The sequence below is a fragment of the Pipistrellus kuhlii genome, unplaced genomic scaffold (assembly GCF_014108245.1).
Source record: "Pipistrellus kuhlii isolate mPipKuh1 unplaced genomic scaffold, mPipKuh1.p scaffold_m20_p_6, whole genome shotgun sequence".
NCBI lineage: Eukaryota > Metazoa > Chordata > Mammalia > Chiroptera > Vespertilionidae > Pipistrellus > Pipistrellus kuhlii.
Genome location: NW_023425562.1, coordinates 70,880,281 through 70,905,681, shown reverse-complemented (window position 1 = coordinate 70,905,681; position 25,401 = coordinate 70,880,281). Strand labels below are relative to the sequence as shown.

Genomic DNA, 25,401 nt, shown 5'->3' with positions numbered 1-25,401 from the left:
GTGGGCAGAAAAAAGGAAAGATGATAGCCTTTTATCCATGCTTGCTGTGTTGTTTTTAATTCTAGTTGTTGAATTCCTGGTTTCTAGAGTTCTCTGTGAAAATTCTGCCATTCTTGTTTTCTTCTCTTTCTCTGTTTCTTCCCTACCCTTTCTTTTCTCACCTTAGCTGAATGTCGTGTTATTGAAGAACCATATGTCTCAGACCCATGGGACCCACAAGAACAGTTCATTTTCTATCCCCAAGGAGCTTTACATCTAACGGGAGAGACAGGATTAATACACAAGGACTCATCTGTGGACTGGTAGCACCATAGCGGCTTCCCATGGAGAAGGACCGAAGCCAGACTTAGAAGGATGGACAGACTCTGAAAGAAGACAGACTGTGAAGTGTTCCAGACTAAGAGAGCACCCTGAGAAGAGAGATGGGAATTTACAGGCCACAGTTTGAGGATAGCTCAGTTCATCAGAGGGGCCACTTTAGAGTCCTTAAAGGCAAAGGAGTGAGGGAATGTCACCAGAAAAACAAAGTGAGGGAAATGGAAAAAGAATCATTTTTAGCAAATCAAAGGAAGGGGGGCAGATCAGGAACCGAGGAAAATCAGCAGTGTAGGAACTTCAGGTAGGGTGAGAACAGACTGGGGGCTGTTCTGTTTCCCCACTGACTGTTTGGTGGTGGGTTTGCTGGGTACTTTGGGCAGAGTGGTTCATCTGTAGCCAGATAGCAGGAGCAGACGACCTGGGGTGACCGTTCAGCACTCTAAGACAGACCACTCTTGTGGGTCCTTGGTGGAGAGAGGGAGGACACAGGAGACACTACCATGGGAAGGCATGGGGTCCAGAGGCTGTGCTTTCGAAATGGCAGAATCTGAGTCTGGAGTGTGGTTCATGCTGAGAGGAGGGGCAGGGCGAGGTGTGAATGAAGAGGGCAGCAGGCGGGGCCCCAGTCAGGAGGATGGGCTCTGGAATCAGCCAGCCCTTATTTTAGCTCCTTCTATAGATGAGCAAACTGAAGTGCAGGGATTTTCCCAAGGGAAAAAGTGCACGTCAGAAGTAATGGAGGAGGGATTTGAATTTAAGGTTTAACGATCAAGTTCCTGAAACCTCATATTAGTTATTCTGATATTTTGCAAGAATACACTAAAGACTCATTTTGAGTTGTTTTGCTGTTGGATGGTGTCTGGCACATTTTCATCTTGACTTCTTGATACCCTCCATTTACTTAATTTTGTAATTGTCTTTTTCTGGAGTTCCCTGTTTGCTTTTCTGCACAATTGTAAATGCAAACCATATTTTTTAAAGAAAGTGACCCTTTATCTGTTTCCTTTATTTCTTACATTGTAGTCCATGTCTCATTTAAAAAAAAAAATCTGCTTTTTCCTAAAGTTATTAATTTACATTCATCCCTATAACTTTCATAAAAATTGGTTTACCACTTATTTATCACTTGAAAATAGCAGAAGATTAGCAAGTTAGTGGAAAAGGATAAACCTAAAAATGCACCTTTAAGTTTTGGTACCATTTTTCTTTCAATATACAACATCCTTCAACTTGATCATTCTCCAGAAAACCTCAGGACCTTAATGTAGACTTGTCCTAATATACTTCTGTGGTATTAAAAATAATCATTACCATTTTAACTAAATAAAAAAGCAAAGAAGCTTAGAAACACCTGCACACACAAATACTCTTGCTGAGTGACTAGATCCTGTTAAGAGCAAAGAGGAAAAATAAAGATGATAACTTAGGTATTTTAGGTTGAACAGAATGTGCTCATATTTGAGGGTTTTTTTGTTTTCATTTAATGCCGTAATTCATCATTCGTAACCATACTATCCTAGTCAAATAATGTTTCTGATAAGCAATACTATATTTTATCTATTATTTTTTTCATAGACCATTTGATAAAATCGCCACTTTCTAGTAGAGTGACAGACTACCTACCTACAGCTGAGGTAGCGGTCGGCCCAGCTCAAGGAGAAGCCACTGGTGGCTCACACATGTGCTCTCATTAATACCTCGCTGCTTAAAGTGAAGGGGGATTGGGGGGCTTTTAAAAATAAAAGTTAGCCGAAACCGGTTTGGCTCAATGGATAGAGCGTCGGCTTGGGGACTGAAAGGTCCCGGGTTCGATTCCGGTCAAGGGCATGTACCTTGGTTGCGGGCATATCCCCAGTAGCGGGTGTGCAAGAGGCAACTGATCGATGACTCTCTCTCATCGATGTTTCTGACTCTCTATCTCTCTCCCTTCCTCTCTGTACAAAATCAATAAAATATATTTAAAAATAAAAAAAATTAAAAAAATTAAAAATAAATAAAAGTTAAAGGACAACCTAAAATTATTGATTTTAGCCCTATTCGGTTTGGCTCAGTTGATAGAACGTAGTCCTGCAGATTTAAAGGTCCTGGGTTCGATTCTGGTCAAGGGCATGTACCTTGGTTGCAGGCACATCCCCCATGGGGGGTGTGCAGGAGGCAGCTGATGGATGTTTCTCTCTCATCGATGTTTCTAGTTCTCTATCCCTCTCCCTTCCTCTCTGCAAAAAATCAATAAAATATATTTTTTAAAAATAAAATTATTGATTTTATGCTTTATTTCTAAGTTTAGAAAAATAAAATAAATATTTGGAATATATTTTTCAGAATTTGTAGAAGTCATGGGCTTGTGTTTTCATTGATGGGATCTATATTTTATTTTTCGGGACACCCACAGGCAGTTGATTTAGCTGAAGCCTGCCAGGGAAGAGCAATTCTTATTTTTTAAATATTCCCTTTTCTTACTTTTCAGTACCAAAAATAGTTTGGGCTTTTATTGGGTATGTCATGGTTTATGACTTGATTAGTGTGACTGTATGTTAATTTCCCATTATAGAATTCAAACATGTTTCTTAAAATACAAATTTATATTTACCTCAAATCAAAAGTACAGCCTATGTAAATAAAAGTAGAGGAAAATTGCTTTATGTCTTGGGCCTTACCAAATTAGACCTTCATAGTTAGTGTCAGAGTCTGCTCTGCCATGTCATCATCTCATTGTTTTACATTTTGACTCCTGAGTTGGCTGTACCTTTGTTGTTGGGGCATTAACAGTTCTGATGGAGTATTTATTCATATGGAGTGATAAGCATGAAGAAAATACACCTGTAGCATAGACAGAAAAAAAGGCATTAATAACTGTGATTTTAAGGGAATTATTTGAGGTATTTTTAAAGATTTTTCAGCTGTTTGGAAATCATGCATGTTTCTACCAGGAGTTAGAAAAAGAGATTAATTTTAGAAATTACTGTAGATGACCTCCTTTGCTTCTAAAAAAAGGAATATTTTTTAATATGAAATTTTTCTTTTGCATTATTGAATACTGATAATATCTTGTTTATTGAAAAGCAAAAAAAATCAAGAAGAAACCCAAGAAAAATCTGAACAGTTTTGTTTTCCTCAGTCATCATGTAGAATTTCTTAGATTTTAGGACCTGATTGTTTCTTTGTAGGATTTATACATCATAAGATTTGCATTTAATAAATAAGTTCATTGGATTTTCAGTGTCTGAGAGAGATGTTTAGTATGAAAAAGTTAATTTTCTTGTGGATTTAGATTAAATTAATAAAGTAGTTTTGTTAATTTAATTAATCATTTGACTTTATTTTATTAATATTTAATTAATGTTTTAATTAATATTTAATTTTTATGTTGTGAATTTAGAAAACAAGTATTTCCTAAACCTGTAAGCCTAGATTATAAATCTTAGTTTATTTTACTATATAGTGATTTATTTTTGTTCACATTAAAAGGTTTCATTTTAACTTGTTCTTAGATTAATGCACTTTTTTTGTGTGTGAATGTGGTAGATGAAACTAACTGTTCTCAAACTTAAATGATTGTTTCAGTGCATATTTAGGGATTTAGTTTGTTTGCTTCTCCATTCTGCCTCAAACTTTTTACAAGGTCCACTTTTAGATGCCGTTTTCAGTCGTTCTATACATTTGAAGTTTTGAAAATTTTGTAAATCAGTTGCTCTTTGGCATTTAATCATCAAATACAAATTTAGTTAAAGCCTTCTAAGCATTTCCATGAATTACTAATATATCAGATTCTGTTAAATATTTAAAATGCCCTAACAACAAAACATAAATTGTCAAATGACCGTAAAGCCAATTGCAAGATATACGGGGTGGGGCAAAAGCATGGTATGGAAAATAATATAATAATTAAATAATAATACAAGTATAAACTTCATGTTTCATATACTCACAACTGAATCCGTATTTAAGCAGTCATAGGCTGAATTGATTTATTTATTTATGTATTTATTTACTTATTTATTACCAGTGTCTGCCTTTATCCTAATGAGGGGAGCGAGGTAACCTCTCTGGTCCAGCCTCCACATGCCCCAGCCTCTAGCTGTCCAGCTCTGCTATCCTCTCCAACTGCAGATTTTGTCTTCTCAGAGCTCCCGAACTGTCACCTTTCTCTTGTTTATTGTTGTATCTGCAAATTTTTAAATGTTTCTTTCAGAATGAAATAATCATGTAAATTCATTCTTTTAGCAATCTATTTAAACTGTGCCTTTCGATTCATATAGAATATGTCGAAAAAGAAAATATTAGATAGGTTCAGAAGATTCCCAGACTAAAACAAGGCAAATCGTCTAAGTACAGATTGATGTCTGGTGGTGCTCAGTGTTCATCTTCCTTCTCCACTGTGTCTTTACGTTTCCTTACTTTTGTTCACAGAGAGGAAGAGACGGAGTTTGGAGCTGATCCCTCTCACTGCCCGCAGGGTGATGGCCCACCTGGTGAACCACCTGGGACACTTCCCGCTCCGCGGGGGCCCGGCCGTGCTGCACAGCCTGGTCAGCGAGAACCACGACAACACGCACGCGGAAGCCTCTGAGCTCTCCTCCGAGGTGTTCAGGAGCCCCAACTTGCAGCTGTTTGTGTTTAACGACAGCACCCTCATCTCCTACCTCCAGACTCCCACGGAAGGCCCGGCAGGCGGCTCACCAGTGGGCGCGCTCTCGGACGTGAGAGTCATTGTGAGGGACATCTCAGGGAAGTACTCTTGGGATGGCAAGGTGTTGTATGGACCTTTGGAAGGCTGCTTAGCACTCAACAGCAGAAATCCTTCCTTTCTGATTTCGAGCTGGCATCAGCAAACATTTGGACCTCCGAGAGATTGTTCTCAAACTGAGGAGGGAGATGATGCCCTCGACAAATTACTTGAAAACATTGGCCACACAAGTCCCGAATGCCTTTTACCATCGCAATTAAATCTAAATGAGCCTTCCCTACCCCCATGTGGAATGAATCGTGACCAAGAGAAGGAAATCATCGAGGTCATTTTGCGCCAGAACGCACAAGAAGACGAGCATGTCCGGAGGATTAACTCCGATTCGGCCATGAGAGTCGCCAGCCAGGAACAGCCCTCGCCCGTGGAGCCCCGAGGACCCTTTTACTTCTGCAGGTTGCTGCTTGATGACTTGGGAATGAATTCTTGGGACAGAAGGTAATCATCCACACCAGACCTATTTTATTGTTTGTGTGTGAATTCTTCTTTTTTATCAGTTTGGACTTGGGGAGCAAGGACAGAAATAGAAAATTTTCTCAATTTCATCTTTTACAGCTTTTCTGCTGCTACATTAAAGCTAGAAACTGTCCTGTATTGATTGCACAGGTTGATTCCAGGCATCTGGGGTACATTTTAAAAGCTATCAGACGTTTTCTGATGAAAGATAGGTTGGCATAGGAGTTCAAGAGACACAGTTAAATCCAATGGGGGGTGTGGTTCAGTGGAGAAGACTGTGTGGAAGAGGGTGGCCCCTGATAAGGGGATAGGGTTTTTAAGGACAACGGTGGGGGAAAGAGATTCATAATGGAGCCAACAGAGAGTGAAAACAGACACACACACACAAGTCACATACTCATTTACCACAGAGCCATCCCATTTCCTGGCTAGCAATGGGATGCAGTGGAATTTTGATGCCTTTGAATGCCTTAAGGAGAAATGAGTTCATTCTGTGATTTTATCACAAATCTTTCATTAAGGCAGCAGATGGGTAGATGGGTAAATGGATGGATGATGGGTAAGTTTGCCAATTAATTGACTGGAAAGAGCAAAATTGTCCTGTGATTACATGGCTTTTCTTCCATTCCTTTTTCTTTATAGGAAGAATTTTCATCTATTGAAGAAAAATTCAAAATTATTGCGAGAGCTAAAAAATCTGGACTCCCGTCAGTGGTATGTGACAAAGTATATCACACCACTTTCTTCCTTTCTGTCTGTGTGTGCTTAGAAGATAGGTACAGATGACAGATACACCTGTGGAGACACCCAAGATGGTTCTGTAAGGCAGAATTGGTGACATTTGCACATGTCATCCTTTCGGTATTTTGACCCTTAGAACTTACATGTAAGCTTACATGTTTGCTATACTAAGAAGAGTTCAGTGCTCCCACCTCACCTGTGCCTTTGACTGGGGACCTTTCATGAGGTAGCCAGTGGACATTCCTTTTCATTTAATCTCTCTCTGATGAGGAACAGAGTCTCACTTAGGTTAAAGGTCGCCCTGCCCATGCTCACACGGTCTGTGTTGTTTGAACCCCATGCTGTGCACCAGTGCACTGGCATTCTGAAATTTCTGCTCCAGGATGTTGTCAAAGTTGAAACCAGTTTGTTGTAATTGGTAACTTACTAATAGTCAGCTTCATTTTCCAAAGCTGGTCAAATCTCAGATCTCCCATTTTTTTCAAACAATCTTAGAAGCAACTCTAAACACGAGCTCACAACCAGTTTTTCATCTGGGAAAATGCATGCTTCCACAAACATCCAGTAAAGTAAGTGTGGTCGTTGGTACTTAACACGTGCTCCTTGAACAAACTGTTTCTTAATCTTTAGTTTTTTAAAAACATTTTTAAAGATAGCTTTTATTCCTCTTCAATTTCCCTTATTAGAGATGAAAAACATGAGGCCATTATTCCTCAAGTTGCCCTTCATCATATTCTGTTTCCCAATCGTTATTGTGCTTTTTCTTCCCCAGAGCAGCAGTTGCCAACCTTTCAGACCTCATGGGCCAGTGGTTGGTGACCACTGCTCTAGAGGAATAGAGACTGAATTCTCTTAGAGATTCTGTGAGGGATTTCTTCTGGAGGATTAGCTTTCCTTTCCCTCTCGTCCTCCAGTATTAGACAAGCAGTCACTTGGGTTCCAAACTCAGCTTTTCAAGGATATCCTGAATAACTTGGTGCTTCTTAGCATTAAATGAATACATTGGTATTTTGTAATTGTGTGTTAATGCACTTCAGTTGCATGAGGTACAATTGAATTAACTCCCTGGAGTGCTGTTGCAGTAAATGTGGCTTTGGAGAGCTGATTGGCAAATCCTCTGCCCCTTGATTAACCTTTGCTTAAAACCCCAACTCCTGGTGCTTTCTTGACATCTAAAAAGGTACCAGCTTTTTTATTTTTTTATTTTTTTTATTTTTTGGTGGAAATAAATCAGGGACTCTTTAGCTATAAGAAATCTAGAGACAGTTCTATGTATTGGTCAGTAAGCAGGTAACAAACCATGCTCCTTAACTTTCAATTTGGATGTTTGCATTTATTTTTTATATCAGTTTCTCTCCTTCCTGTGAAAGTATAGTTCTTGCTTAGCATGTTCTTGGGGAAAGTTGAGGCTGTCTTGCATCTATCACTTATATTCTGGGAAGTTAGCAAAGACTTAAATAGTGTGTGACTATTTCCATACAGTGTGTTCCCCTCTTAAATATCAGTGCCTCTTGCCACCTTGTGGCACAGTAAACATTTGCTTGGCTTTTTAATGTGACAGCACTGGGAAACTGAGCTATTCTGGTCTATTCCTAATAAGAAAGAAAAATGCATTCTACTGAGGAAGAGGAAATGTTGTTTTATATATGTGTGTTGCTGAATTACTTGCTCCTTCATGCATGGGTCATGCAGCTTATGGATATGAAGTGCTAATTATAATTTCAAAAGCCTGGCTCTAATAAGGCCAGATAGCAGCTTCTGCATCCTCGCAGGCTCTCTGTGGTGCTAATATTTTGGAGGATGTGAAATGTGATTAATGTTTACAACTAAAGATCACCTTTCCTCACACCTACACCAGTCAGCCAGTCACTGGAGCTTAGTGCCCTGGGCTCCCGCATTGAGTTAATGAGGACTCAAGAATCTCTGAGCAGCTGCAATGTAAAAAGCTTGAACTTGATAAATCTAAGATTGTTTGCATGTATGTAAAGTCTATAGCATAGAAAAAATTAAATACTGACTACTTTTTTTAAAAAAAAAAAAAAAAAGAAAGAAAGAAAGAGCGAGCTGCCAGAAGAAATTGAGTAACTATACTTGTTTCTTCTTTGCTGAAAGAGATAGTCTTTTAGGTCATGGTTATGATCTCGGTTATTACTCAAATTGTGATAGCTCTAAGAATAAGCCAGCCAGGTGCTAGGCTGCCTGCGCACCCTGCTTGCTTCTCAGGGAGGAAATAGCATCACCTTTCAGAGCTCCATGCTGCATGAGGACAGCTTTCGGACAGTCTTAAAGCACAAGGTCTCTCATAGAGCATTGAACCCCAGGGATCTATCCTCCAATATTCACCTCTCCTCACAACATCTGTTCTCATCAAGAGAAGCACCCCAAGAGTGCGTTCATGCGACCCCAGTCAGGACATCCACCTTCTTCAGGGGCAGCAGGATAGTGAGCGTAAGAAGCCTTACAAATAGGCAGTGATCAAGATTCCACTTCCATGAATTTCTTTTAAGGACATATCAAAGACAATGTGAAAATGTCTAAAATTGGAAGCAACCTAAATGTCTTATAATGAGGATTTGGGATGTGGTATATTAATGTAATGAGATGTTATACAACCATTAAATAACTTAGTTATAGAAGAGCATGATATTAAAGTTTTTACAGTAAAAAAATGGTTACATGGAGAATCGTATATTATGTATATTTTATACAATAAAGTGCTCATAAATACTATAAGTGAAAAAAACTGGTAAAATAGAATATAATAGCTGCTTATTTTTGAATACAAAAAAATAGTAGCAAGTTCTTTGCTTATATATTGAAATAACAAGTTTTTGTAATTTTTTTGTTAAATTTTGTAATTTACATGTAAACTATGGAGGAAATGAATAAGGTATCTGGATAAATTGGAGAGTAATTTCCTCATCCATTTATTTATATGACTTGTTGGTTGAGTTTCAGTTTATTCTGCTCATTAGTAAAAGAACAACACACACAAAACAACAACTGCAGCCTGAACCAGTTTGGCTCAGTGGGTAGAGTGTTATAGGCCTACAGACTGAAAGGTCCCAGGTTCGATTTCGGTCAAGGGCATGTATCTTGGTTGCAGGCACATCCCCAGTAGGAGATGTGCAGGAGGCAGCTAATTATCCTTCTCCCTTCTTCTCTATAAAAATATCAATAAAATATATTTTTTTAAAAATACAACATCTACAGAAGGAAATACTTGCAAATATGTTAAAATATCCCCAAATTTCACCAGAACACATGTCTAACCAGATTACAATGTTGAGATATTAAACAGTTAGACAATAGAAACATTTTCATTTTGTTTAAGAAGTTGATAATTTTTTCTGTGAGATTTTTTAGACTATAATGCAAAAATAAGGAAAGGACTGGAACTATTCTGGAAGTGGTAGTCTAAATTTTAAGAAGATAGAAACTAGAGTGGAACTCTTGTATGATGTGAGATAGTGGAGTGAGCAATATTTGATTAAGGTTCTGTTTCCATGAGAAACGTCTTCATCTCTAAACTATCTCTAAATTGCTTGGTAAAGGTCCAGTTATTTTTATATTTTTCATAAATTACAGACTTACTCCAGTGTGTAATTTGTAGAAACTGGTCACTAATACATTTAAATTTTCTATCATATCTCTGGTCAGTTCACCAGAAATTTAATTGGGTACCTACTATGTGCCAAGGACTGTACTAGATGTACAAAAGTTAAAAAGGAAGGGCTTCTTTCCTCAATGTGCAGTATTATGTTTAAGGATTTAATAACAATGTGCCCAAAATCCATGATGGAAAAAGTGGATGAAGGATTTATATGGCCAAAGAGGTTTCGCTAGACAGCTATACACCATACTAAGCAGATTGATCAGAACACAGAGTGGGTACATACTCTCACAAAGAAATATCTAAATGTGCTCTGCTTAGAAGAAGTTTCTGTTTCTCATAAAGTCTTGTGAGGCATGTTCTACAGTCCCAATTATGGAACTACCCAATATCCTCAGCTGAAAGTGCAGAAAATGAAATAAGGTTGGTAACATGGGTCTATTCACAATTGCTATCTGTTTAAAATACTTTCAAAGATATATATATATATATATATATATATATATATATATATATAATATATAATTATTTTTTCTTAAGTGGAGAGAACTTGTCAAATAGTGTGTGGTAACATACTGTTAAATATATCAGTTGTCTTGAGAGAATGATCTCAAGAACCAGACTTCCCTGCTTCAATTCCCCATCTCCTGCTTGGTATGTGTGCTTTTTAAAAACTTTCTGTGCTTCCTTCAACCAACGTCTACAAAGGAGGTGAAGATGTTGATATTTGTCTCAGTAGAGTTGTTGCAAAAAGTAAATGAGATATGTGTAGAACCTTGTTATAACAGTGACTGACCCCTAGTAAGTTCTCAGTGGGAATTATGATGGTGGTAGTTGTAAAATAAGGTTTGATATCTAAAAATTCTCACTTCTTTAAATTTAAATTTTTATAGCCGTGAAACGCATAAAATTGCAGTGTTTTACATTGCTGAAGGTCAAGAAGACAAGTGTTCAATCCTCTCCAATGAAAAAGGAAGCCAAGCATATGAAGACTTTGTTGCTGGACTTGGATGGGAGGTAATTAATTTAATTCAGTAGGTATTTATTGACCGGTATTATTTAAAGATGTATATAAACTAGACATTGATTGTATATGTTTTTACAAGAATGTAATGAATTTGACATCTTCTGTTAGTTGACTTTCAGTACTTTATACATGAACTTTTGTTTCCTTTAACTTTCCTTTTAATATTATTTTATTTGTTCTTTATTAGAGCTGCATAGTCAAATCAGCTCACCTAGTAACCATAGACATTTTGTGGTAAGAGAAGAAATATAGGCAGAGAAGCAATGGCTTTGGCCACAATATGGATGATGGGGAAAAAAATAGTAACATAATGGGTGAATAGACAAAAAAAAGTTGGATGGAGTCAAAAGTTGGAATGAAAATAGAATATAGTAATTATGATGGTTTAGCTGTCAACCTCTTGGGTAGATCCCAGGATGATTAACAATGAAGATTTTGTTTGTGCTTCTCTAAATGATACTCTGACAGACAGACATATGTACATTTATATACATGTGTGCATACATATCTATCTATCTCCAAAAAGGTAATTTACAAAAAAATATATTCCAGAATCTAAAAGAATTCTGAGTAGTTGAAATGAAAATCAGCATATCCAAAATAATTTTTCTTCTTACTACTGTTGTTTTGGTTCCTTGGTTATTTGTGCTGTGAGAAACTCTCTGGATGCATAAAGAAGACTTGTGTCTGAGAATTGAGGTTAGCAAGGGGACTGATGTGGTGGTAGGGACAGGGTAAGAGTAATTCAAGGTCAAGACAATATATTTTATAAAAGGTCAAGTAGGTTTTGGTCTAAAAGAGTTATTACACTTCCAATAAATCATTGTCCTTACTAATAAGGTTATTTGTCATACAAAATACTTATTATTTAACTAATAGATTTTAAAAAAAAATACATTTTTAACTAGCATTTTAAGAAAATACTAACACATTAATTAATTCACTATGTATATTGGTTTATTTGGCCAGAAAAGATTCTTCTATTTTTTAAATTGTGTTTTATAGTTGCTTTACTGAAAAAAAATAGTAATTTATGAAAAAATGGATCTAGGCACTAAGAAGTAAACAGTTATGCCCTGGTTTGAAAAAAATTATGACTCATAGATTCTTGGCAGTGTTGTAAATTGGAGCAACTCTTTTTTTATTTTAATTGAATTTATTGGGCTGACATTGGTTCACAAAATCATACAGGCTCATGTGTATTCATTGATCTCTGTGCCAGTACCAGGTTGTTTTTTATTACAATGGCATTGTAGTATTGTTTGATATCAGGTTGTGTGATTCTTCTAACTTTGGTTTCTTTTTTTTCTTTTTTTTTTTCCTCCTCAAGATTGCTGAGGCTTTTGGGTTCTTTTGTGGTTCCGCATAAATTTTTGTTCTAGATCTGTGAGATATGCCATTGGTATTTTTAGTAGGAACTGCATTGACTCTGTAGATTGTCTTGGGTAATATGAACATTTTAATTATGTTAATTTTTTTCTATCCATGAACATGGTATATGCTTCCACTTCCACTTAATTATATTTTCCTCAGTACCTTATAATTTTCCAAGTACAGGTCTTTTATCTCATCGGTTAAATTTATTTCTAGGTACCTTATTTTTTATTGTTGCAATAGTAAATGGGGATTTCTGATAATTTATCATTGGTTTATTAAAATAGCCACCAATTTCTGAATATTAATTTTATATTCTGATACTTTTCCAAATTCACTTATTAGATCTAGTAGGGGTTTTTTTGGTGGAGTCTTTAGAGTTTTCTATGTACACAATCATGTCATCTACAAATAATGACCGTTTTAACTTCCTCCATTTCAATTTGGGTACATTTTATTTTTCTTCTTGTCTGATTGCTATGGCTAGTACTTCAGTACTATTAAATAAGATTGGTGAAAGCAGACATTCCTGTCTTGTTCGTGATCTTAAGGAAAACACTTTTAGTTTTGTCCATTGAGTTTGATGTTGTCTATGAGTTTGTCATATATGGCCTTTATTATGTTGAGGTATGACCCCTTTATTCCCACTTTGCTGAGAGTTTTTATCATAAATGGGTGCTATGTTTTATGAAATACTTTCTTTTGCTACCTGTTTGGAGCTACCACACTATTTGCTGTTTGTGGCTGAGTCTGTTAGGCCTTGGTGTGCATGGGATGGGCCAATCTGAATATAAGGGTCAGCTTCCTCCAACTTAAAGCTGGGAACAGATCTATAAAATGTCTGAGGTTCCCTGAAGTCTGTCACCATCTGTCAGCTTATACGTCTCCTCCAAAACCTTTTGAAGAATGAATGTGGAGTGGGCCCAGGATGGCAGAGGTGCACAGACCTTTCCATAGATTGCAAGCTCAATAGGATGGGTGACCAGGGTTAGGAGGCAGGGCTAGTGGGTGTCCTACTTGGGGACTGCACAGTCAGGCAACCAGTGACAGCAAAGTGGCTCCTACTGCAGAGACAAACTACTCAATCTCAGCCCATCTCCCACTCTCTCACCCAGGAGGAGCACCTCAGAGGTTCAAGTTGTGTGCGGGCAGCCATCTCCTCTGCAATACCAGATTTAACAGGGCAAAGCCTCTGGGGCTTGGTAGAACAGATCATAAGAGTACCCTGTTGGGCATGGTGCCACTGAGCCTGCAGGAAGGGGCCAAGCTTTTCATCCTGGTCCCACACAATAGCTTCTGGGGCAACACACTTCAAATGTTAGAGCAGCACACCCTTCCCATTGCAGAACTGAGCTTAGCTGGGCAAGGCCACTGGGACTTGGGAGAGCCAATCCCAGCAGTCTCCCATGGAGGTATTGCCCGCAAACCGGTAGGAGTGGGGCAGGCACTTCTTCTTTCCTTTCAAAGGATAGTGCAGGCTGATTCCAGGGCAAAATCTTCTTTGGGAGACACTCTGAAAATCCCAGATATACTAGGTACTCTGATCCCCCTTGCGGGGCTGAACTCAGCAGGGTGGGGCTACAGAGTGGCCGGACAGTCCCAGAAATTCAACAGGTGGGTGCCAAGCCCCACTGACTGTGTGCTGTAGGTGGGAAAGAATGGTCTCTTTTCCAAAGCAACACAGTTCAGTCACTGTATGAGTCTTCACCAAGAGATTCTCCAGAAAAAAAAGAGCCTCTGTAGGTCTCCACTGAGTGCAGCCAGCAGACCCCGCTGCAGTACCCGAGCACAGCAGAGTGCTGTTGCCAGTAGCTGGAGGATGGGCAGTGTACTCCCCAGGATGATTCTGTAATAATAGGAGCACCTCACCCTGGAAAAGTGGCCTCTGGGTCTCTAGCAGACTCACTTCTCTCCCAGGTGGACTGAATCCCCACTGATTTTCCCCTCCAGATGCTATTTACAGTTTATGCAGCCTCCTCTTCCCATCTCTGTTGCTCTGGTTTAGGGATCCCTGCATGGGGTTGAGACCCCTTGTTCCTGGGGGGAGGGAGTTGTGCAGTCAGGATATCCCTCCGGCTTCTCAGCCACCCACAAGGTGCAGAGGGCCAGCCCTTTCCACATCTCTGCCCTTCTTACCAGACTCTATGTGGCATCTTCTGTAAATCCTTGGTTATAATATTTTCAGTTCAGCTAGCATGCTGGGAGCAGGTAAGTGTAGCTTCCACATACTCTCCAGCCATCTTAGAATCTGAAACAACACTTTAAGGCAGTTTAGGAATAGTTGTTAAATTTTGAACCATCTGTACCTGTTGGCACGATATCCGACAGAAACTGCTTTGAATGCTCCTCTGGTTTGACCTTCAGAAAACTCTATAAACCATCAGTAGGGAAGCTGTGTGTGTGTGTGTATGTGTGTGTGTAACACTAGGGACACACACACACACACACACACATACACACAGAAGCCAAGTTAGACAAATATGCACCAAACTTTTGATAATTATTTTCTTAAGTTGTTAAGATTATGGAACACTCTTATTGTTACTGTTTCTTTAATATTTTAATTTTGTCTGACTTTGTATTACATTTGTTTTCATAAAAAAACTATAGAAATTAACATACTTAATTTCTCTAAAATGCACTTTCCTTCTTAGTGAATAAGAAGTGCTAATGTTTAAAAAATCCTGTTTCTTTTTTCTCTGTGACCTGGGTCAGGTGGATCTCTCAACCCACTGTGGGTTCATGGGTGGACTTCAGCGCAACGGCAGCACCGGACAGACCGCCCCTTACTATGCTACCTCGACTGTGGAAGTGATTTTCCACGTTTCCACTCGGATGCCATCAGACTCAGATGATTCTCTCACCAAAAAGGTAAGCACCTGGTGTGCAGGCGGGCTTTCCTGGGACTGAACAAAGGCCATGGATGGCATGCACAGAGACCAGCTAACCCAGGATGCGGCCTTCGTGTCCCTCTTCTCTAACTACAGCTGTAGTTAATCTGGAGTATCCGGTGTGGCCCAAACTAGATCTAGAAATAGGTGAAAAGCAACCAGTCATTTGACCCTTAAATTCTGAGATTAAGATTTAGGAAGAATCTTTAATATTACTACTGTTGGATATTTCCTCACATGCCTGTTCCCTGACAGTGTGGACCTCTCCTGTTGGCAAAGGTCATAAATGTCGTGACCCCGAACCAGTGGAACCCTGAGAAGGCCAGCCCCCCGCAGGCCGGCAGTGCGGCAGTGTGGCCGTGGCTGTGAGGATGGGAAGTGCGGTGTGCTGCTGGCCGGGTGTCCCACCTTTGGCCCTTCCCTAGTGCCCTTCACGTTGGCCCTGTGGGCAGTTTTCTCTAGAATTCTATGGAAACCTTCCCACCCCCGAGGTGGCTCCCCTCGGAGAGGGGAACAGGCCTTGTGCTTTCCAGTCTGCTGGATGTTCACCTCAGGGGGAGCTTCTGTTAGAAGTAAGGAGCACCTGAATGGAAGCGGAATTTTAGTCTGGGAGGGAAGCCTGGAAATCTGACCCACTCCCGTGAGTTTCCCAATGAGAAGAACTTCCACTCACCTGCTAGTGAGCGGCAACACCTGGAATTCCTGCCTCACACGCACTCCCTTCCTACAAGGAACTGAGGACAGCACCTGGGTGGGTTGGAAAACGGGTCATTCAGATGCTGACTAAGGCTGGCCTTTGGGTTCTGGTGTGTTTGTGATAGCCACGTCTGGAAATAGGCAGACCTGGGCTCAAGTTTATATCCAGTCACTATACTAGCCTGTGCCTCAGCTTCTTCATCTATTAAATGAGATTTAAAATATGGATTATGCCACAGGGTTGTTATGAAGTAAATGGAGAAGGCCTGTAAAATCGCTTAGCATAGTGCCTGGTGAGGTTTCTGACAGTAGCCCTCATCATTGCCCATCAGCATAATTGATTCTTTTATTCCCCTGTTTTATTAGGCAGATGATTGATATTGGCCCATGGGCCTCACTCTATCCACTTTCTTTCTTTCCTTCCTCTGTGGTTTTGCTTTGGGACCACGATCATGGTGGCAGCAGTGAGTCTTCCCACGAGACCTCGGCACTCTGGTCTCAGCACAATCACAGACAACTCTCACAGTGACCAAGTGTCTAGGATGCACAAAGCCTGGTGGGCTTTCACTCCCAGGCCATGGTAGGCATGGCCTCCCATTGGCCGTGGGCTGGTTCCCACAGACACGGAGGAAGTGCCTCCACGTCTTAGGTTTTGGTGGCTGCCTCGGCTATGGTGTTCTCAGTGAAGGGGACCCTGCCCTCAGAGAATCTATTTCAGATCATCAAGACCCACATGGGGTTTACGCATTCGTTTCATTTTAAGTTCCTTGTAAATGGCTGCTATCTTGAAAATGTGTCAACGTATTCTATGATTCATGATTGAGAACTATTTTATTAAAAGATGGGCTTATATAAAAAAAATTTTTAATTGTTTTCTAAGTAAAGTAGGATTATCTTTTTTTGAGAAAAGACATGGTGTTTTCTTGATGAAATGCCATGCAATAGATAATGTTCCAAAGCTTGGCCTGCCTGAAGGATTCCCTACTGCAATAATCAAAATTCAGCTGATACCTTTTGCAGCTCCAAGATTTAGCATCATTACTGACACACTCTTTTCATCAGGACGTCTCACAGCTAGACTAAAAATCAGTCACAGGAACAGCAGCCCACCGTTTCCTATCTTATTCTAACCAAATTGTCCCTAACAGCTTAAAAATGAGTTGCAAAACTCTAAAGTGATGTATGGTCTCTTCTGCCCCTATCATGGGGGCACTTTGTCAATTCTGCAATCCTGTTTCAACCCCATCCTGAACTCTTGATCCTTCACTGCAGAAATTTGTTAGCTCCAGCTAGATTAGATTTTTCACAGCTAATCTAACTGCTGTAGGGGGTTTGCAGAGTGGGGACAGAGCTGTGCTATTGGATTTATCCAATTCATTTGACTCCAGGACTATAATTGCACTTATGTCTTACAAGGCTTTTATAGCCTCAGGCTGGCCAGCCGCATAAAAAACAAATTGGCAGTGATACAGTCCTAGTGAAAAGGGATGAAAGGCCCACATTATCAGTCTCCAGGCAGCACTGTTCTGGCAGGAAGTTTCTTGGTTAATTTACAAATAAAACTTAGATTTTAGGACGGGCACACTGTCAGCTGAACAATGGGTATGTCAGGCCTGACTGTTACTTAGTAAAAGTAGCAGTCGGCCCGCTGAGGAGCAGGAATTCTTCAATCAAACAGACGACTCCTTCTGGAGCCAGCTGGCGCTGTAATGCAATTAGTGGAGAAAGGAGGTCAGCCTGTTAGGTGTGCACCATGACCAGTGTCACCAGCACATGCTGCCTGGCAGCAGCAGGCAGAATGGCCCAGGCGGAGGGACTTTAAAACTCTTGTCAGGACCAGAAGTGGCAGGAGGTGCACTTGATGTCTTAGGACTTAAGAATTGAGCATTTGCTTGGAGCCTGCTCAGCGCCTGTGCCTTCTGGAGCCTGCTGTGCAATGGAAGCAGTCGCTGGCATAAGTGACAGCTCCAGGACGAGTCTCCTCAGGCCTCCAGGCTTGCGTGCACAGAACATGCTGCCGATGGGTCTCTGATTTAAGGTCCTCTTATCAAAAATTTTCAAAACCCACAAAATATCTGTGATGAAATCCCTTTTAAATTGAACACTTTGAAGTTTCCAGAGCCTGTGTACCGACAATGCCAACAATCAGGCCAGGTTAATTTATTCATTTTACCTGCTTATATTTTGTTTGGGCAGAAGTGGGTATGTTTCTGCTCTTTGCTCTAGATTTATCAGCCAATTGGTCCTTTGCTCTCAGTTTTGGGAATTAGTTAGTTAAACTGTACCGTGCCCAGAGGTCTGAGGCACGTGGCATTGAAAGCAGCTTGGAGATGATGAATACTGTGTTATTACCACACAAAAGTGGCTCCTCCTTAATCACTGAATTGCCACACTGGGAGGATGGGTCTGTTGGTGTGATGCTGTCCTCCCTTGCTATAGTTCTGAGAATATAGTAGCGCACAGAATTAGGAGAGGCCTACTTGGATTATACAATTGAATAATCTAATTTAGGAAAAGGAGAGGAACTGCAAAATTTCAGTAATCACTGTGTTACCTCCGAGCTACTGTCTCGCAGCGTATGCTTCTGCCTCCACAGGAGAGGCCTCACAGCGGGTGCTGGCATTAGGTGGCAGCCCCACATTTCCAAGGCGCTTAGTAGGTGGGTTGATCTTGTTAATATTCTTGTGCCAGCATTATATCAGGAGCACAGCTCGCACAATTCATTACCTTCTCTGGTCTAAATTCCTCCCCAAGTTTCAATTTGATACTATTCATTCTTCCCTTGAAAACATGCCTTTATTGTGCGGCTGGCGATGCTGACTACCATGTTTTCACTCCAAAAGGATCGCATTTTGGGAGTATGTTGTGAAGTTTTATGAATACTTTATAAAAAAGCAAAAAGATAAGTTTTAGCCTCTAAGGTGGAAATAAGGATGTTCAGCATTACTGTGAGAACCTACTGTTTATGTAATGGATTGCTTTCTACCCTTTTAGCTTTTATAAGTGAGAATGATGTAGTGAGTGATTTTGCATTTAGACAGTTGTAGATGCCATTAAATTGTTGTGGATCATCGTGACTGTTGTCTGCATCCACAGTTGCATTAGTCCCGAAGCCCCATATTCAGACACAGTGAAATCATGCGCCCCTCAAGATAGGTACAAAGGTATAGGTTCCAGTCTCTTTTTAAAAAGAGAGGGAGTGAAGTGTAAGAAGGCATTGTAAATCTGGGGGAGATAATAGATCAACCGAAGAACTTGTATACATGCATATAAGTACAACCAATGGACACGAAACTCTGGGGAGGGAGGGTATGTATGGCGGGGGGGGGGGGGCAATGTTAAAATATGTACTCAAATAATAATTTAATAAAAAAATTTAAAAAAAGAGAAGGCATTGTAACCAACTTCCTTTGTAACCTTATAAATGGAAAGGAGGCCATGCTAGGGTCACTTTGGATTTTCCCTTTGTGGTCAAATAGTCTATAAAGAAAATGGTTTTTACACTAATACTAGAGGCCCAGTGCACGAATTCATGCATGGGTGGGACCAGGCTTGCGGTGGGGAGGGGCTGGGGGAGGTTGGCTGGCAGGCCCCACCCCCGATTGGGGTTGGGGGGGATCGGGCCAGGGCTGGCCAGGGGGAGGGGCTGAGGGAGGTGAGAGGGGCCTATCGGAGGTTGAGAGTCTGACTTGCTTTTAAATTTTATGGCCTCTCTTTGTATAAAATAACAAATAAGTGGGCTAACCTATTTGAGCTATGACAACACAAGTTGCTTTGGCATAGGCTTCGATAGCCATGAAAAGTAGAAATGGTGCTGAATTAGGAGCCCTGCCCAGGTTTCCAGGCCCGCTCTGCCACCCACTGTCCATGCACCTTGAGTAGTTGGTGCCTTCACCTTCCTGAGCCACATTGCCTCCCTGCTAGATAACATAAAAATTAAACAAAACAATGTCTATGAGCAAACAGTAAGGCACTCTTTAAATTCTAGGTACTAGTGTTCTTATCACATTTAAATAATATTAGTTTCTTAAAAATAATTTATACTAGTACATACTTCTTGCAGGGGGGGGGAGTTTAATTTATTTTTTTGTTCAAGTATTACATATGTCTTCTTTTTATCCACTTGACCCCCTCCCCGCCAATCCCACCCCCCCAGGACCATCCCAGTGTCCATGTCCACTGGTTATGCTAATATGCTTGCATACAAGTCCTTTGTTTGATCTCTTAATCCTTTATCCCTTCACTATTCATACTTCTTAAAGGTTTATCACAAGTCTAGTTTTTATGCATTTGGTAGCAATTGTGTTATAATGGCCTATGTTCTCTTATATTCATTCTAGAGGCCTGATGCATGAAATTCATGCAAGAGTAGGCCTTCCTTCCCCCAGCTGCCAGCACTGGCTTCCCTCTGGCACCCGGGCCCTGGGCTGGCTTCCCTCCAGCCGCCCAGCAGGCACCTGCGCCCCGGGCTTCCCTCGCAGCCATGGCTTCGTCCAGGAGGACTTCCGATCTAATTAGCATATTATGCTTTTATTATTATAGACTTTTTTCTTAATAACCATTAAATTCTTATGAAGCTCTACCATAGTATGGAATAAAGCCTTACGTTGTTTATTATTTATAGACATGCTCAGCAATATAAAGCATGAGGCTTTGATGCAGGAGTAACATTTAATTTTTAAAAATCTTCGAATGGGTCTTTTCTCCATCCAGCCATCATGTGCACTTATGGGCATCATCACAGTACCAATGTGTCTCATAGAAGGTGACTGTGTTTTCGTGTCCCGGTGCTCTTCCAAATTCTCAGAGAGGACATTGGTGTTGCAGCCATTTTGGGTAGTGAAATATTTTTACATCTGAGTGTTATAATTCAATTTGTAAGCCATGACCCCTCATAAACTGCTTGTATTACTCTGATTAATAAAGAGCCAATTTTCCATTGCAGCTTCGTCACTTGGGGAATGACGAGGTCCACATCGTCTGGTCTGAACACTCCAGGGACTACCGCAGGGGTATTATCCCCACCGCCTTTGGAGACGTTTCAATCATTATTTACCCAATAAAGAATCACATGTTCTTTATCGCGATAACGAAGAAACCAGAGGTACATTTTCACATTGTTGACCGACTGTATTAACTGACTCATACAACATTTGCCTTATGATTCACTGTTATTAAAAAACAATGATATAAATATGTTAAAGGGGACTTTTTTCCCAAGTGGTAAATGGCTTACATGTACCTGAATTATACATGCTCTAGGTATCAAATATGAATTGGGGTTTTCAAAGAATCTTTCATCATGAGCACAGAATTTCATATTACTTAACCTGATTTTTTAAATGTTTTAAATGTATGATTTTTGAAAATGTCTCAAATTTTAAAAATTTTGTAATTAAAAATATACTTTCAAATCTTCAGCATATTGATTAATAATAAGAATTGAACAAACCCCGTATCACATCTAGCATTTGTGATTCTATGGTTGTAGAATTCAACCTTTCCTAATGGAAGGGCACTGCTTGCCAAGCCTCTAACTGTTGCTAATTGGGTGTCAATCCTGAGGATCATGGGCATGTCCATGAAGAGGCTGGGCTTTGGAAGCACAACCCATGTGATGACTGTTAACAACTGAAGCCCTTGCCACAGAATCAGTTCAGCCGTGCCTCCTGGTCTTGACCCTGCGGAAGGCTGGAACAGTCCAATGGCTATGTGCAGTGCACTGACTCGGCTGCAGTTCTGATCCTTGCCAGGTCTTCAGTGGTACTTCAGCGGTGCTTTATATAGTGACGTGTTTTTGTTTTGGAGTTATTAATAGAAGGGTTTCTTAAGTGTGTTAATTAAACATTTAGTGTATTGAGTCACTCCTCCTCAAGAAAATGACTTGTACTTAAGCTTGATATTAAAAATAATCTTAAATTACATTCTGAACTATTCTTCTAAAGGAGCTAAAGTTACCATTCTAAATACTCAGTGTTTTTAAGCTTTAAAATAATAGGAAACTGAGATTTACTGGGGTATATAACCTAACCTAAACTGTTAAAGTTGGGAGAATTAAGTGAGCTAAAAAATGAAAGGTGGTTCAAACAGTGCCTGGCCCAGAGTAAAAGTTATTTAACTATTAACTATTAGTATTAGTTATTATCATTATTATTATTGCTGTTAATATTTTTTGTTATATAAAAATAGAATAAATAATAAACACTAAGATTGACATGATTATTTCTCAGACTAGTCACGAATTCAGAAAAGTTCCCCTCTGGCTGGTGAGAAGCCTGACATAAAGGGAGCTTTCTTTTCTATTCAGGGAGCGAAGATGCCAAAAGTTTTTCATATTAAATATTTGTATTATCTTTGATTTAGGTTTCTGCATATGTGAAGTTTTCTCTCTTTTTTCTTTTTACAAGAAAATGCTCTTAGTGCTAGTAACATTTATGTTTATCTATAAAGAGTACTTCTAAGTTAAGAATTAAACTAAAAATTTTAGTCTTAGACAATCAATAAATTTATTATCCAGTAACTTTCAAAACTGGAAAATGTGTTTCTTTAATATTTAGTATGGATTAATTGGTTTTATTCATTTTCAACATGGCCCTCTAAAATGTCACTTCATGTTTTAAAAATGTTGCCTTTATTTCTATAATATATAAAGAACATAAAAGGTATTATTACACTTATAATGCATAAAAACAAGTAACAGACCTTTTAAAATTTTTTTAATGTAATTTAAGTTTTAAAATTTGGTCATGAATTCTGACAAGACGAATTGAGCAAATCGCATTCTTAATATTTCAATTCAAAAAGCCTAAAGGGAAGAAGAGAATAATGACCAACTGGAAATTTAGTGTTATCCCTACATTTAAAGTACAAACCATTACAATGTAATAAAATTAATCCAGACATTTCCAGGGCAAGTGTGGCTGACCTTTTGTTCACCAACCACTGACCCCAGGGTGAATGCAGGAGGCTTGCGGAGGGAAAGTCTGTTTGTTTGGCTTCAGTCCCTGGTATTTAAATTGCATTCCCTAATCAAATGAAAAGGCTGTCCTCTCTATCAGGTTACAGAATCCATGGCAACATTTGGCCTTTTATATCCATAATGTTAGCCTTTTTGTTTGCATCTAAGTAGAGACACCTGGAGCAATGTTAACATTAACCGATTTAGCATTAATAGCTTCATTATATAAGAATTTCTGATCAGATAGCTGTTACTTTTGTTATATTGCTTCAGCTTGTATTATTGTCATTTTTTTTTAATCTCCCTGCTTGGCAACCAGGCAATGATTTGCAAATTTTTTTGTCTTGATTAATTAAGCAATATAATTATCAGTAACCGTGATGCAGTCTTTGCTCAACAAAGCTTCTGGGAGAAAACAATGGTCAGTCTGTTAGTGTGAATGCATTCCACGCGTCCCAGATGCATGAGGATATTACGGACAATGAGGGGAAAGGCCGCCTGCGAGCGAGGACAAAGGGTGCCACGCAGACTCGACACACTGCACATACCGCCAGGGACATGCTGCGGGCTCCCTGGGACACAGACGTCTCGTTAGATTACAGCTAGTCAGCAGAGATTAATTCTCAGCCATTTGGTGCAATAATTTACCCATTCCCTAGTCTTTTAACTTGTGTTCCTTACTAGGAAAGTGAAGGCTTTGTGCTCAGAAGGTTTATTTATTTAACCTTGCCGACATTTAGGGATCTCCACCAAAAATCATTATTTTTTTGTTTAGAAATTGTCATGATGCAGCTGCTGAAAGTTGAAGAATACTCCTTTTGGGAGGATAGGATATGTACAGATTTCAAAAATTCTAGGTAGAGTCAAAGCCATTCTTTTCAGCACGTCTGCATTTCATCTGAATATAGTGCAACTCAGTGGTTTAAGCACCTTTATTTTACCGGTCTCTGGGAAGCCATACTTCTCTCTAAAAATAATTTTAATCCCTTTTTTAAGAGGAAAAGAAATCTCATCAGTACACAAAAGTCCTGCTCATTGGACAGAGTCATGCATATTCAAAATTGTACTCTCATTCATTCGGCCTCATTAATAGTGTATGTAATAATGTAGGGCTATTTGTAATACAAGCTCACAGACAGCATTGCTTTCAAGTCCTTTGAAATTTAACATATTTCGCTTTTTCATTCCATACACTTCCCTTAAATATACAAATTATGTGTCTGGCAGAATCCACCACCTCTTACACAGCATTTGCAAAATGGTATGCTGAAGAAGTATGAGTGTGCTTACAGTGAGCATAAAAAAAAACCCTCACGCATAAAAGGGCCTGCTCACTTCTTGAGCTTTTCATTAAAGTTTTTAAAGAAGAAATAAATAAATAAAAATCAGTGTGCTTAGCGACATCATTTCACTGTGAAATTACTTTCAGAGTAAGTCCAGCTCCACAAATATCGACACAGTAGTCTTTGTTTACAGAAAAGAAATGTGCTATTGTCAGACTTCTGTTTGTTTTTTTCCTACTTCCATTACTAAGTCGGCAGTCAGGGAAGACTTGCATATGAGTGATTTAAAGGGTTTGTTAAAATGTCCCATTTGTTATGCAGAAAGGTGATTCATAAAGCTCCCACATTGTGGTCAGTATCCGTATTGCTTTCCTCCTTCCAGTAAGTGACAGCAATATTGATGTTCAGAACACTTATTTTTATGAATTTGTGAAAGTAAGTTTTAGCGCTTTGCACATGTTTATCTCTAGGCACACTGGTGACTGTCTGGTGACTGTCTGACCATGTTGAGGCAGCTTCACCCTGGAGCAGCTGAAAAAAGAGGAAGCTTGGCGAAGCATCCTCCTGATCACCTCAACCAGAGTGTCAGTGTTGTGATTGAAAAACAAAGTAGCGTGCCCTCCACTTGCTGTTTCACTCAGCCCTGGCAGATATGGGCATGAGAGAAATAGGGAGGAGGATGTAATCATTTCTCAGAAGTATAGGCAGGAGAGAGTAATTGCTTGGGAGATAGGATCCCAAAGTTCCAGCTCCAATGCTGCCGCAAGTGGGTGGGCATCGTGGGCAGATCTCTGAACTTCTTTGGACCTCAGCTTCCTGTCACATTCAGGTTGGATTCCAAATTATCTTTACAGTCTTTTCAGGGTCCTAAGTGCCCCTTCAAGGCTGGATGTTCTCATTCCTAAATGCCGATCTTTTCCTAAGTTGTCCCAGCCCACCAGGCTGCTTTTGAGGTAGTATCTAGGTCCTTTGCAGACCCCAGTGAGTGTGTATGTGCCCCTCTTTGGGAAGACAGCTAGCCCAGGGCCTTCACCTGGAACGAGTGCCCAGAAATGCTGGGTAAGGCGAATTAGTGCACCAGAAGTCACAAGACCTTTTGCACCTGTGAGTCCAAGAGGAGCCAGTGTTGGTACTTGTGTTTGGAAGAAAATCTTTGACTGGTGTGGCTTTATTATATACGGAGTGTGTTTGACTACAACAGGCATGTCAAACTCAAAGGCTAACACAGGCCAAATAAACAAGGTTTAAGTGAACTGCAGAAAAACCAAAAGCTTCAATTTTCATAGAAACGTAGGTTTAT

The 25,401-nt window shown here is 39.7% G+C and overlaps 1 protein-coding gene across 5 annotated transcripts in view; it reads left to right on the top strand.

The window, feature by feature from the left end:
- The window catches only part of RALGAPA2 (Ral GTPase activating protein catalytic subunit alpha 2), a 278,920-nt gene that overhangs the window by 163,010 nt on the left and 90,509 nt on the right, over nucleotides 1-25,401 (top strand). For all 5 annotated transcript variants that reach the window (XM_045574683.1, XM_036417809.2, XM_036417810.2 and 2 more), the window contains 5 exons: nucleotides 4,729-5,500; nucleotides 6,161-6,232; nucleotides 10,766-10,889; nucleotides 14,989-15,144; nucleotides 20,806-20,964. In XM_045574683.1, coding sequence (XP_045430639.1) covers nucleotides 4,729-5,500; nucleotides 6,161-6,232; nucleotides 10,766-10,889; nucleotides 14,989-15,144; nucleotides 20,806-20,964 — 1,283 coding nt within the window. The remainder of the gene's footprint in view (nucleotides 1-4,728; nucleotides 5,501-6,160; nucleotides 6,233-10,765; nucleotides 10,890-14,988; nucleotides 15,145-20,805; nucleotides 20,965-25,401) is intronic.